At 42.1% G+C, this 20,367-nt stretch overlaps 1 protein-coding gene across 13 annotated transcripts in view; it reads left to right on the forward strand.

Moving 5' to 3' along the window:
* Nucleotides 1–19,296, forward strand: part of glra3 (glycine receptor, alpha 3) — a 135,627-nt gene extending 116,331 nt beyond the window's left edge. For 6 of the 13 annotated variants that reach the window (XM_061829999.1, XM_061830004.1, XM_061830005.1 and 3 more), the window contains 5 exons: nucleotides 228–442; nucleotides 3,142–3,288; nucleotides 3,577–3,606; nucleotides 6,513–6,641; nucleotides 16,002–19,295. In XM_061829999.1, coding sequence (XP_061685983.1) covers nucleotides 228–442; nucleotides 3,142–3,288; nucleotides 3,577–3,606; nucleotides 6,513–6,641; nucleotides 16,002–16,322 — 842 coding nt within the window. In that variant the 3' untranslated portion in view covers nucleotides 16,323–19,295. Of the gene's footprint in view, nucleotides 1–227; nucleotides 443–3,141; nucleotides 3,289–3,576; nucleotides 3,607–6,512; nucleotides 6,642–6,715; nucleotides 6,820–6,945; nucleotides 7,092–16,001 lie in introns of all 13 variants that reach the window. The other 7 variants (XM_061829998.1, XM_061830010.1, XM_061830002.1 and 4 more) reach the window with 6 other exon arrangements.
* Nucleotides 19,297–20,367: the final 1,071 nt, after the last annotated feature.

Genomic DNA, 20,367 nt, shown 5'->3' on the forward strand with positions numbered 1-20,367 from the left:
TCTGCCTTTTTTGACTGCTCTCCAGTGTATGACCTCTGCCTGGAACTAAATCACCCTCAAAAAACATATTGGAGTCCTGCATTTGGGTCCTAGCCCATGCCGCTTGCTCGTGACAAGCACATGTGAAACATACCGGGTTCAGTATCTCCGAAAATTTTAAGAACCACAGTTGGCCGAACAACAAAATGCTGATAACTATGCTTTGTTGGATTTGTTCCTTTTTGCAGGTAAATTTACTTGTATTGAAGTGCGGTTCCACTTGGAGCGTCAGATGGGCTACTACCTGATACAGATGTACATCCCGTCTCTGCTGATTGTTATTCTATCCTGGGTCTCTTTTTGGATTAACATGGATGCAGCCCCGGCCAGAGTGGCGCTTGGCATCACGACTGTCCTCACAATGACAACACAGAGCTCAGGCTCCAGAACTTCATTGCCAAAGGTGTATTTTGGAGAATTTTGTTGTTTAGCTTTTGTTAGGTTAGCTTTCATTCAGATGCTTCTCACACCTCTTGCCATCCAAACGTAGTTTAATGGTTCGAGTAGGTGCCTAATTCAAATCCAGATGCTTCTCACACCTCTTGCCATCTAAACATAATTTAATGGTGAGAGTAGGTTCCAAATTCAAAGCTTGTGCATAGTATTTTACTGTAAATCAGTTCAGATGAGTGGATGCAAAGGAATCAATTATTCAAGACAATCACTCTCATACAGTGCATGAGTTGGTCGCTTTATTTACATGTGAGCAGTGTTTACTTACAGTATTCATTTAATCCTAGAGAACACGAGACATACAAATTCTCTTTTAAAATTTTATGCACTAACTCAATTAATAAATAAGTATCAAAGGAACAAAAAACATCACATTTGGAAAAATTGACTAATTTACTTCCTATTTAGATAATGGCTTACATATGATCGAGTGGCCCTTAATGACCAAAAAACAATGCCTTTAATACGGACACATGTGAGACGTTGGGTTTTAAAGATGAAAAGAGTAACTGTGGTTCGCTGTTTATACAGTGGACCATTAATTACACTTGGTCATATGTGACCCCATGTGTTCTCCAAGGTTAAATTATTGGCAACTGGCTTCACTTTGGTGACCAGACTGTCAAAATTACAAAACCAAATATTTAACATGTAATAGAATTCAGTATATATAGATAATCTAAGATTTAATTGTTACGGTGTGTATTGAACTGATTTATTTCTGTGTGTGTCTTACAAAGGCTTACACTGTAATCATGACATCTTAACTATAGAACAATGAAGTGGAAATGACAGGGCTTCAAGGAAATTCTGGTCCACCTGGATGGTGGATGCTGGATGCATCTCAGGAGGGGAAAGCAGTCCACCATTAACAGGATGGGGCTCTGCTGACCTCGACCCAGGATGCTGTGAGTCGGCGAGGAGAATACTTCGAAGATCTCCTCAATTTTATTGACACGCCTTCCCATGAGGATAAGAATGCAGATTCTCTGAGACAGGCTCTCCAATCTCTGGGGTTGCGGTCACTGAGGTGGGTTAAAGGCTCCTTGGTGGCAGGAGAGAGGTGTAAGTGATTCCCTCGGACTTCCTAAAGGCTCTGGATAATGTGGTGTTGTCCTGGTTGACACACCTCTGGAACATCCTGTGGCATTGTGGACAGGAGCAGTGTGGTTTTTGTCCTTCCCGTGAAAGAATGGACCCAGTCTACCCCTCGGCAGGATCCCTGACGGTGCATGGGACTTCGCCCAACCAGTCTACATTTGTTTTGTGGACTTGGAGAATGTGTTCAACTGTGTCCTTCAGGGAATCCTGTGGGGGGTGCTTTGAGAGTATGGGATAACAAACCCCTGAACGGGCTGTTTGGTCCCCGTATGTCCAGTGTCAGAGTTTGGTCCACATTGCAAGTCGTACTCGTTTCCGGTGAGGGTTGGACTCCGCCAAGGCTGCCCTTAGTAGATTAGATTTGTGTTCACAACTCTTATGGACCGAATTTCTAGGCGGAGCAGGGTGGGTAGATGGGTCCAATTTGGGGGTCACAGTATTGTAGCTCTGCTTTTTGAAAGAGATGTGGTTCTGTTGGCCTCATCAAACCGTAATCTCCAACTCTCACTGGGGTGGTTCGCAGCTGAGTGTGAAGCGCCTGGGATGAGAATCAGCTCCTCCAAATATGAGACCATGGTCCTCTGTTGGAAAAGCATCGTGTACTCGCTCCAGGTCGGGGTTGAGATCCTGCCCCAAGTAGAGGAGTTCTTGTATCTTGAGGTCTTGTTCATGAGTGAAGGAAGACTGGAACGTGAGATCAATTGAGGGATTGGTGAAAAGTCTTCAGTGATGCGGACTTTGTATCGATCCTTTGTGGTAAAGAAGGATCTATGCCGAAAGGTGAAGCTCTCAATTTACGAGTTGAGCTACGTTCCTACCCTTACTTATGGTCACGAGCTATGGGTCATGACCGAAAGAACAGGATCATGGATACAAGCAGTTGAAATCAGTTCCTCCTCCGGGTGTCCGGACTCTCCCTTAGAGATAGGGTGAAAAGCTGTCATTGATTTCAAGGATGTTTTGATTAAGCACACTGTTTATCTGGTGTGTGGGATTGTGTGGATGTGTTGGTGGTGGTGCATGTGCGTGTGTGTGTCTGTGTTTTCATGTCTGTCTATGTGAGAAAGAGGCCTTCGGTCTTGTTCTGTTATCTAGTATGCATGAGAAAAAAATCAGACATGGAGCACTTTGTTACATAACCCTTCTTTAGAACGTGCATTTCTCTCACACATACTGTACTGTACACATAGACCACATAAAAGTATGTGCGTGTGTGTGTGTTAACGTGCAAGGAGGTTTATCATGTTCCCAGTGCCAAACAGAGTTTTGCACTCTACTATGTTATGCATGTCTGAATACGGCAAAATTTCATTAAAAAATGAGGTCACATTCTCTGACACTAGAGTCATCAGCTTCCACAACCACTCAGTCAAATTATGTTTGAAAAGTGTTTTTAGGACAATATACTAGGCCTATGCCGTCAAAAAAGCCTTACTATAAGTTTGAGAGTTACAGTTATATGTTTTGTATGAATTACTTGGGCATGAACACATACCTTGGTTCATATCCAAATCTGGGCCTCAAGTATTAGTTGTGTGTATCTCACAGGTCTCCTATGTGAAGGCCATAGACATCTGGATGGCAGTGTGTCTACTGTTTGTCTTCTCTGCACTGTTGGAGTATGCTGCAGTTAATTTTGTGTCGAGGCAACATAAAGAACTGCTACGATTCAAGCGAAATCCCAAGAAGATCAAGGTACTGAAAGATAATTGGGGGCAAATGCTGCCTTTTGTGTGTATTTTCAACAAACATAGAATAAGGTAGAATGGACATCTGATTGGAGGTTACCCCCTTGGCATGTTTGTATTGCATTATGCTTTCAGTAACATGACGATGACTGAGCACAACTAAGTTTCTCACCACATTCTGTCGTTTGTGCATGGATCTGCATGGCTTCATCACACAAGTTGTATTGTTTTTTGACAGGCCATCTAAACAGGATGAACCTGATGTTGATGCATGATTTTTTTTTTTCTTTTGCAGGCATGTGCACAGACATGTTTGGGGCAGCAGGTGCTCAAGCTAAAGAAAAAAAGGCACCCATTCCCAAAATTATTTATACATAGATTCATTGCGGCACGGTGGTGCAGCTGTAAAGTGTTAGCCCCACAGTTCTGAGGTCTCGGGTTCGATCCAGTGTGGAGTTGGCATGTTCTCCCTGTGCCTGTGTGGGTTTCCTCTGGGCACTCTGGTTTCCTCCCACATCCCAAAAACATGCAACATTAATTGGACACTCTAAATTGCCCCTAGGCATGATTGCGAGTGGCTGGCAACCAGTCGGGGTGTACCCCGCCTCCTGCCCAGAGAAGGCTGGGATAGGTTCCAGCACTCCCGCGACCATAGTGAGAATAAGTGGCTAAGAAATTGGATGGATGGACTTACATTCATCTTTATCTTATGTATTCATATCTGTTTAGACAACACAATCAACAATCCCACAATTAACAATTGTAGGAAAAGAGGCTGGATGGGATATAAAAAGACAAAAAAAGTAAAAAAAAAAAATGTTCAAATAAGTGTATGTACAAGTATAATGAGTGCTTGTACAGTTCTGTCAATGACTCAAATAAATTCATGTTTAGTACAAAAAACTGGGTAAAATCAAGGACAGACTGTAATCTTGAAAACACTATTAATTAATAAAATATTAGCTGCAGCAGAAGGGGCAAAATGACGGGTGTTTGAGCACCAACTTGTGGCTATGTCTGCACATGCCTGAATTTTTGTGTACAGAGATAATCAACTCACCATTCAGTCAACATGCAACAGTTTTATTAATATTTAATGCAGATTTTGTTGTAATCTCAGAAAATATTGCTTGAGCACCAATTTCTGTACACGTTTAGGAATTTCAGGAATCAACTCAGTATTCAGTCAACCGTTGAGCAACAGTTCATCTGTTATTTAAAGGGGAAATCCAGTGCTTTGCATGAACAGTGTATCCAACAGGTCATGTAATAAGTACCATATTTTGACAATGTGATGTTAAATCCTCTCTTATTTAATAGTGTTTTGAGAAGATTTTTATTGGCAACTACGAATTTTGAGGGGTGCTGCCATTTTTGCGAGTCACATGACCTCGTGCGTGAATGTGACGTGTACCATGCTGCAACAAAAACTCGATTACATGGGACACCATTTATGCCCAGCGCTGATTTCTTGTATTTATCCTCATCTGATGAATAAATACCATTATCGGTTGGTCGGGAAGACGGAGGAATACTTCCCGACAGATTTGGACTTGTGGCTGTACTTAATGTTGAATATTCGGATTGTTCTTCGGGCGGAATGACGCGGAGTCTGACTACTCGGAGGCCTATGCGCGACATAAGTGCAGAAACAAAGGCCCCCAGGCTGGCAGCCAAGGATGGTTCTTCTGACGTGGAGTCTAACGAGGGAGCTCCAGTGGGGCCCTGCGAGCCGAGCTTGCAGACGGCGGAGGCCATTAGCCCCGGACGCCGAAGCTAGGGTAAAGGCCTCCGCCGCCACCGAAGCTTGGCTAAGTGCCTCTGCCATCGCCAAAGGTGGGCTGTGAACTCCAGCGGCGGGCCGCGAGGCGAGCTTGGATGTCTGGGGAGGCCGATAGTCGGGCTTCGGTGGCGAAGGAGGCCTTTAGCCGAGCTTTGGCGATGGTGGTGGCTTTTAGCCGGGCTTCGCCGATGGCGGAGGCTTTTAGCCGGGCTTCGCCGATGGCGGAGGCTTTTAGCCGGGCTTCGCCGATGGCGGAGGCTTTTAGCCGGGCTTCGCCGATGGCGGAGGCTTTTAGCCGGGCTTCGCCGATGGCGGAGGCTTTTAGCCGAGCTTCGGCGTCCGGGGAGGCCCTTAGCTGCGCTTCAACGAGGCCTTTAGCTTGCTCGTCAGCCTCCACGTCATTCCCGTCTGATGAACCATCCGCAGCTGCCGTCCTGGAGCTCCTGGGGGGCCTTTGTCTACGCACTTTTGTCACGCGTAGGCCTCTGAGTAGTCAGACTCTGCATCATTCTGCCCAAGAACCATCTGAATATTCAACATTAATTACAGCCACAGGTACAAATCTGTATGGAAGTATTCCTCTGTCTTCCCGATCAACCGATACTGCTATTTCTTCATCAGATGAGGATAAACACGAGAAATCAGCGCTGAGCATAAATGGTGTCCCATGTTATCGAGCCTTTGCTGCGGCACGGTACACGTTGCATTTGCACATGTAGGTTATGTGACTTCCGAAAATGGCACCGGCCCTGAAAATTCGTGATTGTCGATAAAAATCTTCTCAAAACACTACTAAATGAGAGAGGATTTGACATCACATTGTCAAAATATAGTACATATTACATGACCTATTGGATACACATTTCATGCAACCTTTAATATTTAATCCAGAAACACTGTTGACTTCTGTTCAATGTAATTGAAACATGATGGAACAATATTTGTTCCATTTTAGAATTTAACACTTCTCTCTTCTGAACAATAGAAAGCTGACTCATAAAGCTAGCCACAAACCATTGCTGAGGAAATTGTTTTTCAAACAGTTTTTGCCTTTAGGATTCTATGTATTTCTTGTTGAAAATAGATCTTAAAACTATCATATAAACTATATTGAAAATGAGAAATCTAGTGTGATAGGGAATGCTTTACCATGTACTGTACATTATAGATTAATATTACAAATAACGTGATAAATAAGCGTGAAAATATCAAGTATGTATAATGTAATTATGATGATTTCCTTTGTGTTGCAGGTAGTTTGGGATTAGATCCACTCCAATAAAATGTAACAAAGAAATTTAGTGACTTTTAAAATTTAACTATAATGTATAATGTAATGCATTGACTGAATGAGCATAACCCAGACTTGGTATTGGTATTGGATGTTTTTATTTTCCCCTTTTGGTTTCTTTCTGTTGATTGGTGATGTGCATGGTGTCGAATGGTAGAACAGTGGAGGTGCAATTGATGCAGATGAGCTAGCTGAATCCCTCCATCATGTTAACACTGACAACGGCCTCAAGGCATCAGACCCTCTCTATGGATCTATGACGAACATCTACAGCACCAACTACAGGGTAATAAATGGAGTGTACGAGCATGTACCTGGATGTGCTTGTACATAATGCAACCGGTGTATTGTGTGTGGCAGCACGGTGGAGCAACTGGTAAGAGCCTCTGCCTCACAGTTCTGAGGCCCAGGGTTCCACTCCAGGCCCTACCTCTATGGAATTTGCATGTTCTCCTCATGCATGTGTGAGTTTTCTCTGGGAACTCTGGTTTCCTCCCTCATCTCAAAAACATGCATTAATTGGAGGCTCTAAATTGTCCATAGGTGACATTTTCAGTGCAGTTGTTTGTTTGTTTCTATGTCCCCTCCAGTTGTCTGGCAACCAGTTCAGGGTGTTCCTCACCTCCTGCCAGAAGATAGCTGGGAACGGCTCCATCCCTCCAGCAAGCTTATGATGATAATAAGCTCAGATGATAAATGGATGGATGTATTGTGTGCCTTCACCAGCATTCTGCAAGTAAATAAATTGGTCAAGAGAAGATGTACACATGGTTATGAGGAAGATGTCAGTCAGAGAAAAATGTTAAGACAAAAGAATATTCTACAGTATATTTATAATCTTTCAAACACGTCACCAACCTTTTTTCTGTCAGGTTTTAAATACAATACATAATTGCTTGTATTGTGAGGAAATACCAGACACAATCAAATCCAAACACATATGGCCTGATTAACTCAGCTCCCAAAGAGCGTGTGCTACATTGCACTTCTCGATTGCTTGCACTGATGATGGGTGTATTGTATGTGATCTACTAAGATTGCTATTACTTATTTGCATCCCAATTATCCATCCATCCATTATTCATGCTGCTTATACTCACAACAGTCACAGGAGAGTCGGAGCCTATCACCTAGCTTTGGGCAAAACGCAGACTATACCTTTAACTACTCGCCAGTCAGTTATAGGGCAAATATCAGCACCATCACTGAGCAGGAATGGACCCCACCCTGGCCGCACCAAAGTCAGGCGTGTATACCACTACACCATCAGTGACACACATTCCAAATACTGGGGGCTAAATTGAGGGTTCACCTACTGTAACAGATGGCCCACGGCGTTGGCAGTAGGTGTGAAATTGGTGGAGTCGTCTATATTTAAGATTGTGCACTTTAGTTAGCTGTGCTATTTTTGGTATACGTTTTGGGAAACACCATAAGAACAAATTGAAGTTTGAAGTGGTGGAATTGTAGATGTTATAGGAAAAGGCAAACAATCAGATAAATAAAGAAAGGTACTTTGGGGAAGCAACTGAATAAAAGCCATGTTATTTTTTTATTTACAGTGCCTGTAAAATGAATTAGTCCCCTACACAAATTCAAATTTTTACATAGTTTACCCCACTTTAAGATTTAAGATCATCAAACCAAATTTAAATATGAGACAAGATAACCCAAGTAAACATAAAATGCAGGTTTATAAATATTTTATTCACTAAGGAAAAATAAGAATTCAAAATTACCTGACCATGTGTGGAAAAAGTCATTTCCCAAGAAACCTATTAACTGCATGGGCCACTCTGAGTATCAACAAGAGAAATCAAGCATTTTCGATAATTGGCAATTAGTCTTTTACACCTCTCTGGAGATTTTCCACCATGTCTCAGGTCTTAATGACTACAGCCCTGTTGGCTTGACATCTGTGGTTGTGAGGTGCCTTGTGCTCAACCACCTTGAGAGCTAACAGGTCCCCAGCTGGACCCACTGCAGTTTGTTGATTGAGCTAACAGGTCTGTGAATGATGCCGTCAACATGGGTCTGTACTTCATGCTAGAACATCTCGACAGCGAGGGAACCTATGCAAGGATCCTGTTCGTGGACTTCAGCTCGGCGTTTAACACCATTATCCCTGAACTCCTCTCCTCCGAACTTCTTCAGCTCAGCGTCTCGCCTACCATATCCCAGTGGATCTACAACTTTCTGATGGGCAGGACACAGCAGGTGAGGCTGGGGGACACTACCTCATCCACGAGCACTATCAGCAGCAGGGCACCCGAAGGTTGTATCCTCTTCTGTCTCCTCTTCTCACTCAACACAAACGACTGCACCTCAAGGCACCCGGCTGTGAAACTCACAACACAGTCATCGGCCTTATCAAAGATGGCAATGAGTGTACGTATCGACAGGAAGTGGCGAGATTGGAGCTTTCGTGTGGCCAACACAACTTGGCATTGAACACTTAAAGACTGTAGAAATGGTTGTGGACTTCAGGAGGCATCCTTCACCACAGCTGCCCTTCATGCTGTCCAACTGCCTTGTGTCATCTGTCAGGAGTTTCAAGTTCTTGGGAATTACTGTCTCACAGGACGTGAAGTGGGAGACGAACATCAACTTTATCGTCAAAAATGACCAGCAACGGATCTACTTCTTGCAGCTTCTGAGGAAATACACCCCATGACAAGAGCTGCTGAGACAGTTCTACACAGCGGTCATCGAATCAGCACAGTGTACATTCATTACAGTCTGGTTTGGGGCTGCCACAAAAAAAGAAAAACTCTGACTGCAATGGACACTCAAAACCACTGAACGGATTGTCAGCACCACTTTACCCACCCTTGAAGACTTGCAGGCCAGTCGAACTAGGTCCAGAGCGAGAAGGATTCTTTTGGACCCTCCACATCCTGGCCACTAGCTCTTCCTGCTCCCTCCGTCAAGTAGGCACTACCGATCGATGCAAATCAAAACCAGCAGGCATTCAAAAAGTTTTTTCTCCCTTTCTATTAAGTCATTGAATTCTTGGTCAGACTTGCGTCTTTGTTGGGACACACCCTCACATCCTGCTGCTCCAATCAATATTAGTATTAGTAATATTTACTGTAGACTATCTCACGATTCGTCACTTTAAACTGCTCCCTTTGCACGATTGTCATTGCACTGGTCTATAATAGGAACCCACAACCACATAATTTCAATCAGACTTTGACCAGGCCACACCACAATATTAATTTTATTTTTTAAGCCATTCAGAACGTGCCTTATTGCTGTGTTGTGGATTGTTATCTTGCTGTAGAACCCAAGGGTACTTCAGCGTGGGTTCATGAGCAGATGGTCGAACATTGTCCTTCAGGATTTTCTGGTAAAGATCAGAATTCATGGTTCCATCAATCATAGCAAGTCATCCAGGTCCTAAAGAAATATTGCAGCCCCAGACCATTAACCACCTTTTTATACTCACGCATGCAGCGACTGCGCTGACATCACGGCAGCTCTCCTGCTTGTAGTTTACTTTTATACTTCACACGCGCAGCTCCGAGTCAGATGTCGTTACAGCTAGTATTGGTTATGACACCACATGGTGTGGTTTCCTCAGCCTATTTTGGTCATTTCCATTAACTGTTTTTATTTCACTTTCCACAACAAGAAACAAATCAACAACGGTGACCGTGGAAGTGTGTCTGCTTGAACAAATTAATCCAAATGACCAGGCATGAGGGATATGGCTATTTCTGATAATGTTTGTGTAATTTTTGAATTAGACGTTCTTCCAAGAGTTCAAACACCCTCTAAGTCTATAAAGAAAAAGTACATAAATGAGAGTACTGCCACCAACTATATGGAGACTGCAGCTGTGCCTGAGACTGTGCTGAGACAGTTGATGAACCTTCGGACAATTTCACCTCAAAATTGTCAAATGCCATTAATGCTGTCACTCTTGTTCAAACTAGGACCATCCTGAGGCAACCTAGAACACACCGATAACACTGTGGAGGAATACATTGGTGGTCAAGAGCTCGAAAACCATAGTGTAGAAAAGCAGAACGCAAGTGGAGAAAAACTAAAATCCAAATTGACTATGGCCTTTATAGACAGTGTCTGTGCAATTTCAACTACGACTCAGTCAGGGCAAGACAGTAACACTTTTCTGAAGTCATCTGTGAGAAACTCAACAATACCCACTTTCTGTTTGACAAGCTCTCAACCCCCTCAAATCAGAACTCGTAACAGCTGATAAATGCAATGCAATTTGCCCGTTATTTTAGTGAAAAAATACAATCCATCAGGTCAAATCAAAAAAATGATAAAATGATTCTACATCTGGGGAAAACTCTATTACCTTGTCAGAATTTGATACAGTTGACCAAAAAAAAAACTGTTGAGAAAACAGTTGAGCAATTGAAACCATCGACAAGCTGTCTCAACTCAATACCATCTGACTTTTTCAATACTATTGTGAAATCATTGCAAGCTTATTTCAGGCAAATAATAAATTGCTCACTTTAGTCTGGCAAGTTTCCTAAAGCTCTTAAAGAAGCTGCTGTTAAGGCTCTTCAAAAGACAGAACACTGGACATGTTAGCAAGCCTGGTGCCAACTCGGCCATTCATAGCCAGCATTGTTGAGAAAGTTATTTTTAATCAATTCAGCAATTTATTTTAATTTAAATGGACTTTTCTGACAAATTTCAATCATTTTTCTGAACTCATCACAGTACAGAATCTATGCTTATCAACCAACCGACTGATTCGTTCTTTGAGGTCTGCCAGTGTTAGCTGGCTCAGTGGGACTGGACACTGAAGCATTCGAGTCGGCGGCAAAGCGTTCTGCAGAGACTTGACGTGTCTACTGAGCTACTGAGCTGTTGCAGCAGAGAAGATCTCATCAATTTTCAAAATAAAAGACTCTGACACATGAATTGCAATATACCAAAAATGATATAAATTGAGTCGGCGTGGTTCTGAGGACCCAGGTTCAATCCCGGCCCCGCCTGTGAGGAGTTTGCATATTCTCCCTGCCCCTGCATGGGTTTTCTCCGGGCACTTCGGTTTCCTCCCACATCCCAAAAACATCCATTAATTGGACACTCTAAATTGGCTCTAGGTATGATTGAGTGCAACTGTTGTCTGTTTCTACGTGCCCTGGGATTGGGTGGCAACCAGTGCAGGGTATACCCTGCCTCCTGCCCAATTACAGCTGGAATAGCCTCCAGCACTCTCCGGGAACCTCGTGAGAATAAGTGGCTCAGAAAATGAATGGATGGATGAATGGATGAATGGATGGATGGATGGATGGATGGATGGATGGATGGATATATAAATTGGACATTCTTTGTCTGTGGCCCAGTGACAAATGCCTAAAGGCCCAGTACCGGTCCGTGGACTGGTGGTTGGGGCCCAGTACCGGTCCATGGACTGTTGGTTGGGGACCACTGCTCTAAAACATTGTGGTAGACCAAGGGTGCCCAGACTTTTTTATCCCAAGATCTACTTTTCAAGCAGCCAGCCTCTCACGATCGAGGGGTGGGGGGTTCTTTTTTTTTTTTAGAATTACCAATAATGAAATAGAATGACCAAGTCACAAAGATCTACCCACCACAAAAATGAAAAACACATTTATTTTAAAGTATATAGAAAGGTAAATTGGAGCCGTATTTGTTCGAGTTGAAGCTGCACGGGTTAGCCTAGTCTAGCCTAGCCTAACCTAGCTCGATAACATCAAGTAACGTATGTAATGAAATATTTGCTGAGGAGGTAATCATCAAACGTTAGTACTTACCCGACCAGCAAAGCCTACTTTTCGTTTACAACGAGGACTGTGAATACATAGTAGGAAGTTGGGCAAGTAGAAACGTCAACTTAAAATTGCTTATTGGCCCAGACCAATTTAGCTTAGCTGGCTAACAACAAGTTGAAGAAACATCGAATGTGAGTAGCTTCATAACTTGTACGATGAGGGTCGTGGGGACTTATAGGAAATTTAACAATTCTTATCTCATTTCATCATAGTACCCAAATTGGTGCTGTATCATTCGCGTTGAAGCTGCTCAGCCCATGTTAGCCTAGATTATCACGCTAACAACATTACCTACATAGAGTACTCAATGAGGACCAAACATCAAACTTGGAGTCAACCTTCAACTACGAGAGTGACAGCCGTTGTGGTTTGAATCCCTGCCATCCACATATCCTTTATATTTTCACACAGGTAGTATTGTGATTTGTGTACCATATGTGCTGACTGCGTCTATGTGATTGCTTTCATTTGACCTTAACCTAAACATAGATTAGGTAGTATGTGATTTGTGTATCTTATGTGCTGGCTTTGTTTATTTGATTGCTTTTTTTTTTTTTTTTTTACTATCTGCAGCCCATTGGGCAGCACTATATTGTGCAAGCTGTCGGCTGGTCCCAAGCCCAGATAAATGCAGAGGGTTGCGTCAGGCAGGCCATCGGGCGTAAAACTGTGTCAAACATATATGAGCATTCATCACACAAATTCCATAATAGTTAGGTCATGGCCCGGGCTTCCTATGCCCGCCCTGGAACTCTTAATCTGCAAGGCGCAGGTAGAAATTCAGATAATGTAGGTTGAAGCCAGAAAAGAGGAGGAAAGTGGCTTAATCGGCAGAAGAAGAAGAGGAATGCACAGACCTTAGAGTTGTGTGTAGGTACTTTAAATGTTGGGACTATGACAGGAAAAGCTCAAGAGTTAGTTGACATGATGATTAGTAGAAAGGTTGATATATTGTGCATCCAAGAGAGCAAGTAGAAAGGGAGTAAAGCTTGAACTTTACGGGCAGGGTTTAAATTATTTTATCATGGAGTAGATGGGAAAAGAAATGGAGTAGAAGAGCTGGCTAAGAATGTCTTGGAGGTGAAAAGAGTATCAGATTGAGTGATGAAGATAAAATTTGAAATTGAGGGTATTATGTATAATGTGATTCGCGGCTATGCCCCACAGGTAGGATGTGACTTTGAGTTGAAAGAGAAATTCTGGAAAGAACTAGATGAAGTAGTCCTGAGCATGCCAGACACAGAGAGAGTTGTGATTGGTGCAGATTTCAATGGACATGTTCTCAAAAGAAACAGGGGGAATGAAAAAGTGATGGGTAAGTACGGCATTCAAAGGAACTTTGAGGGGCAGATGGGGGTGGACTTCGCAAAACGGATGGAAATGGCAGTGGTGAACACTTACTTCCAGAAAAGACAGGAATATAGTGTGACCTACAAAAGTGGAAGTAGAAGCGTGCGGGTGGATATTTTGTGCAGACGATGTAAACTGGGGTCCAAAAAGGTGTAGGCTGGGTGGGAGATGGGGGTGGTGCAGGCCATTTGAGTCAAGCAAAGACAAGGTGTCTTGACTGGCAAAAAAGTGTGTGAATAAAAATTGGATCAATAATATCAGCATATTCATAAACTGTTTGTAATTTGTTTAACATAGTTGAATGTATCAATTTGTATCAGCCGTCTGGGTCAAATATTGTGCCATTTAGTGGAAACAGTTGTTTACTATTAATTAGCTTTGAGACTATTTTTTGTCTGCTGTGATAACTAGCTGAAAAGGACTAAAATTTAAATCGGATAGGCATTTTTTTAAGATTTTGACAAATAAGTTTCTTGTTTGAAGGAGAGATCAATTCATAATTTCATCATATATTTGAGTGTATTAGTCCTGAGCATCCCAGACAGAGAGAGAGTTGTGATTGGTGCAGATTTCAATGGAAATGTTGGCAAAGGAAACAGGGGCGATGAAGGGCAAAGTCTAAAACAGTGGAGAGGCCGGCCCTTGATGTACAGATTAGAGATGGTGGCACTGAAGAAAAAAACTGGAAGCAGAACTTGAGTTAGCAGAAATGAAGATTTTGAGGTTCTCGCTCGGAGTGAGCAGGTTGGATAGGATTAGAAATGAGCTCATTAGAGGGACAGCCAATGTTGGATGTTTTGGAGACAAGGATAGAGAGAGCAGACTTAGATGGTTTGGACATATCCAGAGGCAAGAGAGTGAATATATTGGTCGAAGGGTGCTGAGGATGGAACTGCCAGGCAAAAGAGCGAGAGGAAGACCAAAGAAAAGATTTATGGATGTTGTGAGGGAGGACATGAAGATTGTGGGTGTTAGAAAGGAAGATGCACGAGATCGACTTCGATGGAAAAAGTTGACACGCTGTGGCAACCCCTAATCGGGACAAGCCAAAAGGAAAAGAAGAAGGTTAACTGCTTTGAAACTTGCTTTTTTAAAAACAGCTGACATTGTTATGGCGCCCCTAGTGGGACATGGAAAATTATGTGGTCTTAAAGATGTGAGACTGCACTTGACATATATCGTATAGGACAAACATGATTCCTTTCCATTAGTGATCAAGAATTCACTTCATCTTTAATGCATAGTTCTGTCACGTCCCATCGGAAACGAGAGTAGGACCCAAATGCAGGAACTCGGAAGACGCAAGGTAGTTCAAGAAGAGACACGTTTATTGTATGCAGAGGTCGGGGATCGAGCAGGCAGTCCGATGCAGCAGCGGTAGTTGTGACGTTGGGTGAAGAGAGCAGATGAGCGGACAGGCAGGAGTCGGTACACGGGAGAACAATCAGCGCAGGCAGAAGTATCGAAGGAGTCAGGCTTACGGGGTTGGTCGGAGAACGGACGAAGGTCGGTACACACAGGTTCAATCAGGGATACGAGAGTGCTGGAACGGGACATGAAGCTCAACGAACTGGCGGAGGACCAGTCGTCACCGGGTCCTATATATACAGGGGATGATCAGCCCGCATGAGGCGCAGGTGTGTGCTTTCCAATTAGCGCAGCACAGCTCGTGCTGAAGCGGCAGGATCATGACAAGTTCAATCTCTAAGGTGAAACTTTATATGTTGTAGGATTTCTGCAGACCTTCAATTTCTTAGGGTTAAGTAACAAAATTTGATAATACGAAATACTGAAAATGTAATGTTTCCTTTCGGAGGTGGAGTTTTTGCTTTTGTATCTTTATTCACTGCACAATCATTGTTTTATGTTACGTTAACATTTTCAATTCTCATTCAAATGTGAAAATTTGTCTTTAAAAATTGATAAAAATAGTATAAGTTGAAAAGTTTAACTTTGGTGAGGAACAACTTGATTTCGATGCATGCATTTTCAACACTGCTTATCCTGGTGAATATCTCCGGGTACTCGAGCCTATCCCATCTGATTTCAGCCAAAACCCAGAGTACCCCATGAACTGGTTAGCAGTCAGTCGCAGGGGACATATAGACATGAACAACCATTCGCACTTACATTCACAGTGTCACGGAGTGGGAACTGAACACATGCTGCCTGCACCAAAGTCAGGACAGAGAACCACTACACCATTAGACAACTTAATTTTGTATTTAGAATTTTTTTTCTATGGGAATCTTACTTTGAAAATATGATTTAGAAGTCAACCAGCATCACATAAAGGGCTGTTGGACTTTGGATGTTCCAGTATAGTATGCTTTAAAAAGGAATATATATATATATATATATATATATATATATATATATATATATATATATATATACTTTTTTTGAAAAAACTGTATATTGATCTTTTCCAATATCAAACTAATTAAAAAGTGCATGCAGTATATTAAGGTGATGCAACGAGATGCCTGCAGCTCTTCTCTGTCCAACAGGAACAGGAAGTACATGAGACCAGACTGACCTCTACAGCTGCTGTAACCCTCACACCCAGCAACAGCAAGGACTCCAGGGCCACCACTAACAATACCATCACTGTACGGAACACGCAAGGAGCCTCAGCAAATACTGCCCTGTGTCCCTTGGGAATCCCTTCAGGAGGAGGGAAAAGCATGGAGGAAATGAGAAAGTTATTTATTGACAGAGCAAAAAAGATTGACACAGTATCGAGGGCCGGTTTTCCCCTGGCATTCCTGTTTTTCAATATATTCTACTGGGTTCTTTATAAAATACTTCGCCATGAAGATTTCCATTAGCCATACAGAAAGAGTGTGTTCATCCACTATACACACATAAATGCAATTGCACTTGTACTGGAGCTAATGTGAGGACATGATTTCTTCCTTTAAGTCATAGTCACATGACCTTAACTCCCTCTTTAATACGAACAGGAACCCATGATGTCCAAAATTTCAATTGACAAAACTCCTAACATTGGCTACAAATATAAAAGTACAAGCATACACAGATGCAAAATTATGTGTGATGATTTGGGCTGGTCGAAGGCAATTCAGCTTGACTCAGACAGCACAGTGTTTTGACTAGGAAACTCTGTTGGGATGCTGCTTATAAAATGTAATTATCTAAGATATGGGGCTCATTTTTCACTCTGGGTCTTCATGGCAGATTCTAATTCAATGCTTATATGATTTTTGGGGGTTATTCCATGTTAGACACGCCATAGCATTAATTTGACCTCCACAGGCCTTTTCATCTTAAGTGAGGTTGTTAAGGCAATTAAAGTCTGCATTACTGAACTGGCCGCCATTGCTTTTCTCATCTCATGGCAAATGCACCTCAGCTCTGCTGTTGATTCTGGCTGATGTTTGGGTAGATGTGTGAGTAATTGCGATCCATTGTAGATTTGCAATGGTGTCCGCTTCACAATGACATTGTTTATCCAACATGTTTACTTAAACTGCAGTCACATTGACAAGCCTGTTTCAGTTTTAGTATGTCCGATTGTGTTTGTGCTTGTGTGTGTGCGTGCATGCGCTTATACTGCCATGACCCATATCCAGACTGAGACCATTGGGGAAAAAAAACACAAGAGGATTGAGTCACTTGAACCATTTAATGGAAATTTCACCTGTTTTTGTCCAGTTTTTGCAAATTACAATTAAAAAGAAAAATGAAGAGAAAAGATAATAATAACAACTGACACGTTCTTCTGTACAAATCAGGGCACAGAACTAATTATGACTGTGTTTTGTTTTATTTTCCATCAGTCTATCCTAAGTGTAAAATTGTTTATTTCAGCATGGTGGTACTTGAGTCCCTGAATCCACTATGCTGAAATCAACAAACTGCGTTCTTTGAATGTGTTACTTATCTGGTACCTTACCTGTTACACATCACTTAAGAAATTCTCCAGTGAGATTGGCCACATGATGCATACCACTTATGAAAACTTATCTGTGACTTTATTAACGTGTAAAGGTAAAAACCTCTTGCCGGCCTTTCATTTTTTCAGAGTAGCAGTGTTATGCAATATGTAACTCGTCACTGTCAGTAAGACTGAAATTTACCAAGGCTTGGGTGACATCCAGCTAAGCTGTACAGTCCTACCAATATGTTGGCCACATTTTTTTCTTATACACAAAAATATTCATTTCAATTTACCAAAACCCATTATAAAGCACTTGAACATTGTGACTATTGGATTTACATGCCCAGTCAGCAAAGAAATGAAATCATATACGTAAACCATTCATACAGTTGCTATAGTGCTTACCTTAATTAGGGTCGCATGTGAACTTGATCCTATTTCAGCTAACTGTGAACAAGAGGCAGGGACCAGGTATACCCTGGACTGGTCGGAAGGCACAGAGAAAAACAACCATACATGCATACATGTCATATTCATTCCTGTGGACAATTTTGTATTCAGTGAATGACCCTGCAAAGTAACTTTTTGTTCGATTTGTTCGTAAATGCATTAAATATGTTTGAAGATGTCTGTGCTGAAAATGTGCCAAGATAGAGCAATTTAGAACTGAATTGATGGAATGCACTGCAGCGTTAAACTCCTTTTCACCAATTTAATTGTCTGGATTTTTTGTGTTGCTAAAACCAAGCCCGAGTATGCACTTAAGCGTTCTGGCTTGAGTCGGTACTCCCCAACTTTATACTGTATATGCCGTGGCATGTCATCATGCAATAGAAATAACCTACAACGACTCGATGCTAGCCACTATAACCCGCGGGCATGCAGGTTAACAGACTGGCAATGGTGTCCTGCAATACGTCACTTCCTTTTTTTGAATGATGAGTGGGTCGACATACAGTCAGGTCCATAGATACGTCAACATTCTCACATTTTTGGTTCTAAACACCACCACCATCATCCATCCATTATTTGAGCTGCTTATCCTCACGAGGGTGTGGCAGTGCCAATCCCACCTGTCATCGGGCATATGGCAGGGTACAACCTGAACTGGTTTCCAGCCAATCGCAGGGCATATGGAGACAGACAACAGTCACACTCACAATCACACCTAGGAGCAATTTAGAGTGTCCAATTAATGCATGTTTTTGGGATGTGGTAGGAAACCAGAGTGCCTGGAGAAATCCCAAGCGGGCACGAGGAGAACATGCAAACAGGCGATGTCAGGATTTGAACCCCGGACCTCAAAACTCTAAGGCCGATGCTCTACAGCTGTTCCACTGTGTCACCCCACCATCGTCAATTTAAAATAAAACGAAGAAGACGTGCTTTAACTTCAGATGTTCAGCTGTCATTTGAGGGTATTTAACTTTACTGCAAATCAAATGAACAATATTCATATTTCAAACAGTTTAGATACAGTATGTGCCTCCCACTTTTTAAGGGACCAAAAGTAATTGGACTATTGGCTGCTCAGCTATTCCTTGATCGGGTGGGCATGGATGGCTGCCAGTGGGACTGGTTCTCTAGTATTTACAGATGACTGCTTTAAAAAAAAAGAAAGAAAGAAAAAAAACAATGAAATTTGAAGTGTTTTGGTCAGTATTTTCTATGAACAATCAGGCAAAGTCTTCAGGACATATTGGATAGCGTTTCACTGTGCAGTTGGACAGTCACAAAAGCACACTGGAAAAACGGCCAAAGCGATTTTTGAAGCCAAACAAGTCGAATGTTGTGCAACGGCAAAGTCGGTCACCTTACCTGAGTCCCATCGAGAATGCATTTAACTTGCTGATGACAGATATGAAGGGAAAAAGATCCAAAAATAAAGCTTAAGACAGTTGCGGCAGAAGCCTGACAGAGCATCACTATTGATGAAATGCAACGTCTGGTGATTTCTATGTGTTCTAGACTTCAAACTCGAACTGACTGCAAAGTATTTGCAACAAAGATTTTAAAAAGGAAAGTTTGAATTCATGATTGTGAATTTGTCCCTTTGCTTTTGGTTACTGAAAAACCATCTTTATTTTGCCAAGTTTGTCAAAAACACAAATAGAATCTGTCTTCGGTAGTTGGAGCAACGCTAGTATGACAACAAACAAATAATTGACAGAATTCTTTTGAGACATAAAACCATTGTGAAAAACTGGGCAATAAATGGTTGCTAGTAATCTATCTTATGAGACTACTTTTTTCTTTGAAAGTTGTGCAAAAATATGCGGAGTCCTCCAGCAAGTGTGGCAGTTTGAATGACTCATAGAGCAGTAGTCCAGTCCAATCACCATTACAGTGAAGAAAATAAGTATTTGAACACCCTGCTATATTGCAAGTTCTCCCACTTAGAAATCATCGAGGGGTCTGAAATTTTCATCGTAGGTGCATGTCCACCATGAGAGAGATAATCTAAAAAGAAAAATACAGAAATCACAATTCATGATTTTTTTTTTATCTTCGCTAAATCAGACAGGTTTCTGGGCTGTATGAAGAAATGTATGAAGTGTAGTTGTAGTATGATAATGTGGGACAATGTCAACAACAACATATGTAAATAGTGGAGCATGGTGAAACTACTACAGTGAGTGCAGAAGTAATGTATAAGTCGGCCAATGGAAATGTGACAACAGACTCAAGACAAAAACAATTAGCAGCCAGTTCAGGCCATACCCTGCCTCCTGCCCGTAGATAGCTAGGACATGGTCTAGCAATCCCGCGACTCTTGTGAGGATTAGTGGCTCAGAAAGTAAATTAATGTTTAAGAGGTTAATTGCAAGAGGGAAGAATCTGTTGTAATGTCAGCTAGTATCAGTGTGCATCATTCGGTCGTGCCTACCTGAGGGAAGGAGCAGGAAGACCTGGTGTCCAGGATGTGGATGATGTCCAACAGGATTTTTCATGCTTTTTTCTTGGTTCTAGTA

Source organism: Syngnathoides biaculeatus, chromosome 9 (assembly GCF_019802595.1).
Source record: "Syngnathoides biaculeatus isolate LvHL_M chromosome 9, ASM1980259v1, whole genome shotgun sequence".
Lineage (NCBI taxonomy): Eukaryota > Metazoa > Chordata > Actinopteri > Syngnathiformes > Syngnathidae > Syngnathoides > Syngnathoides biaculeatus.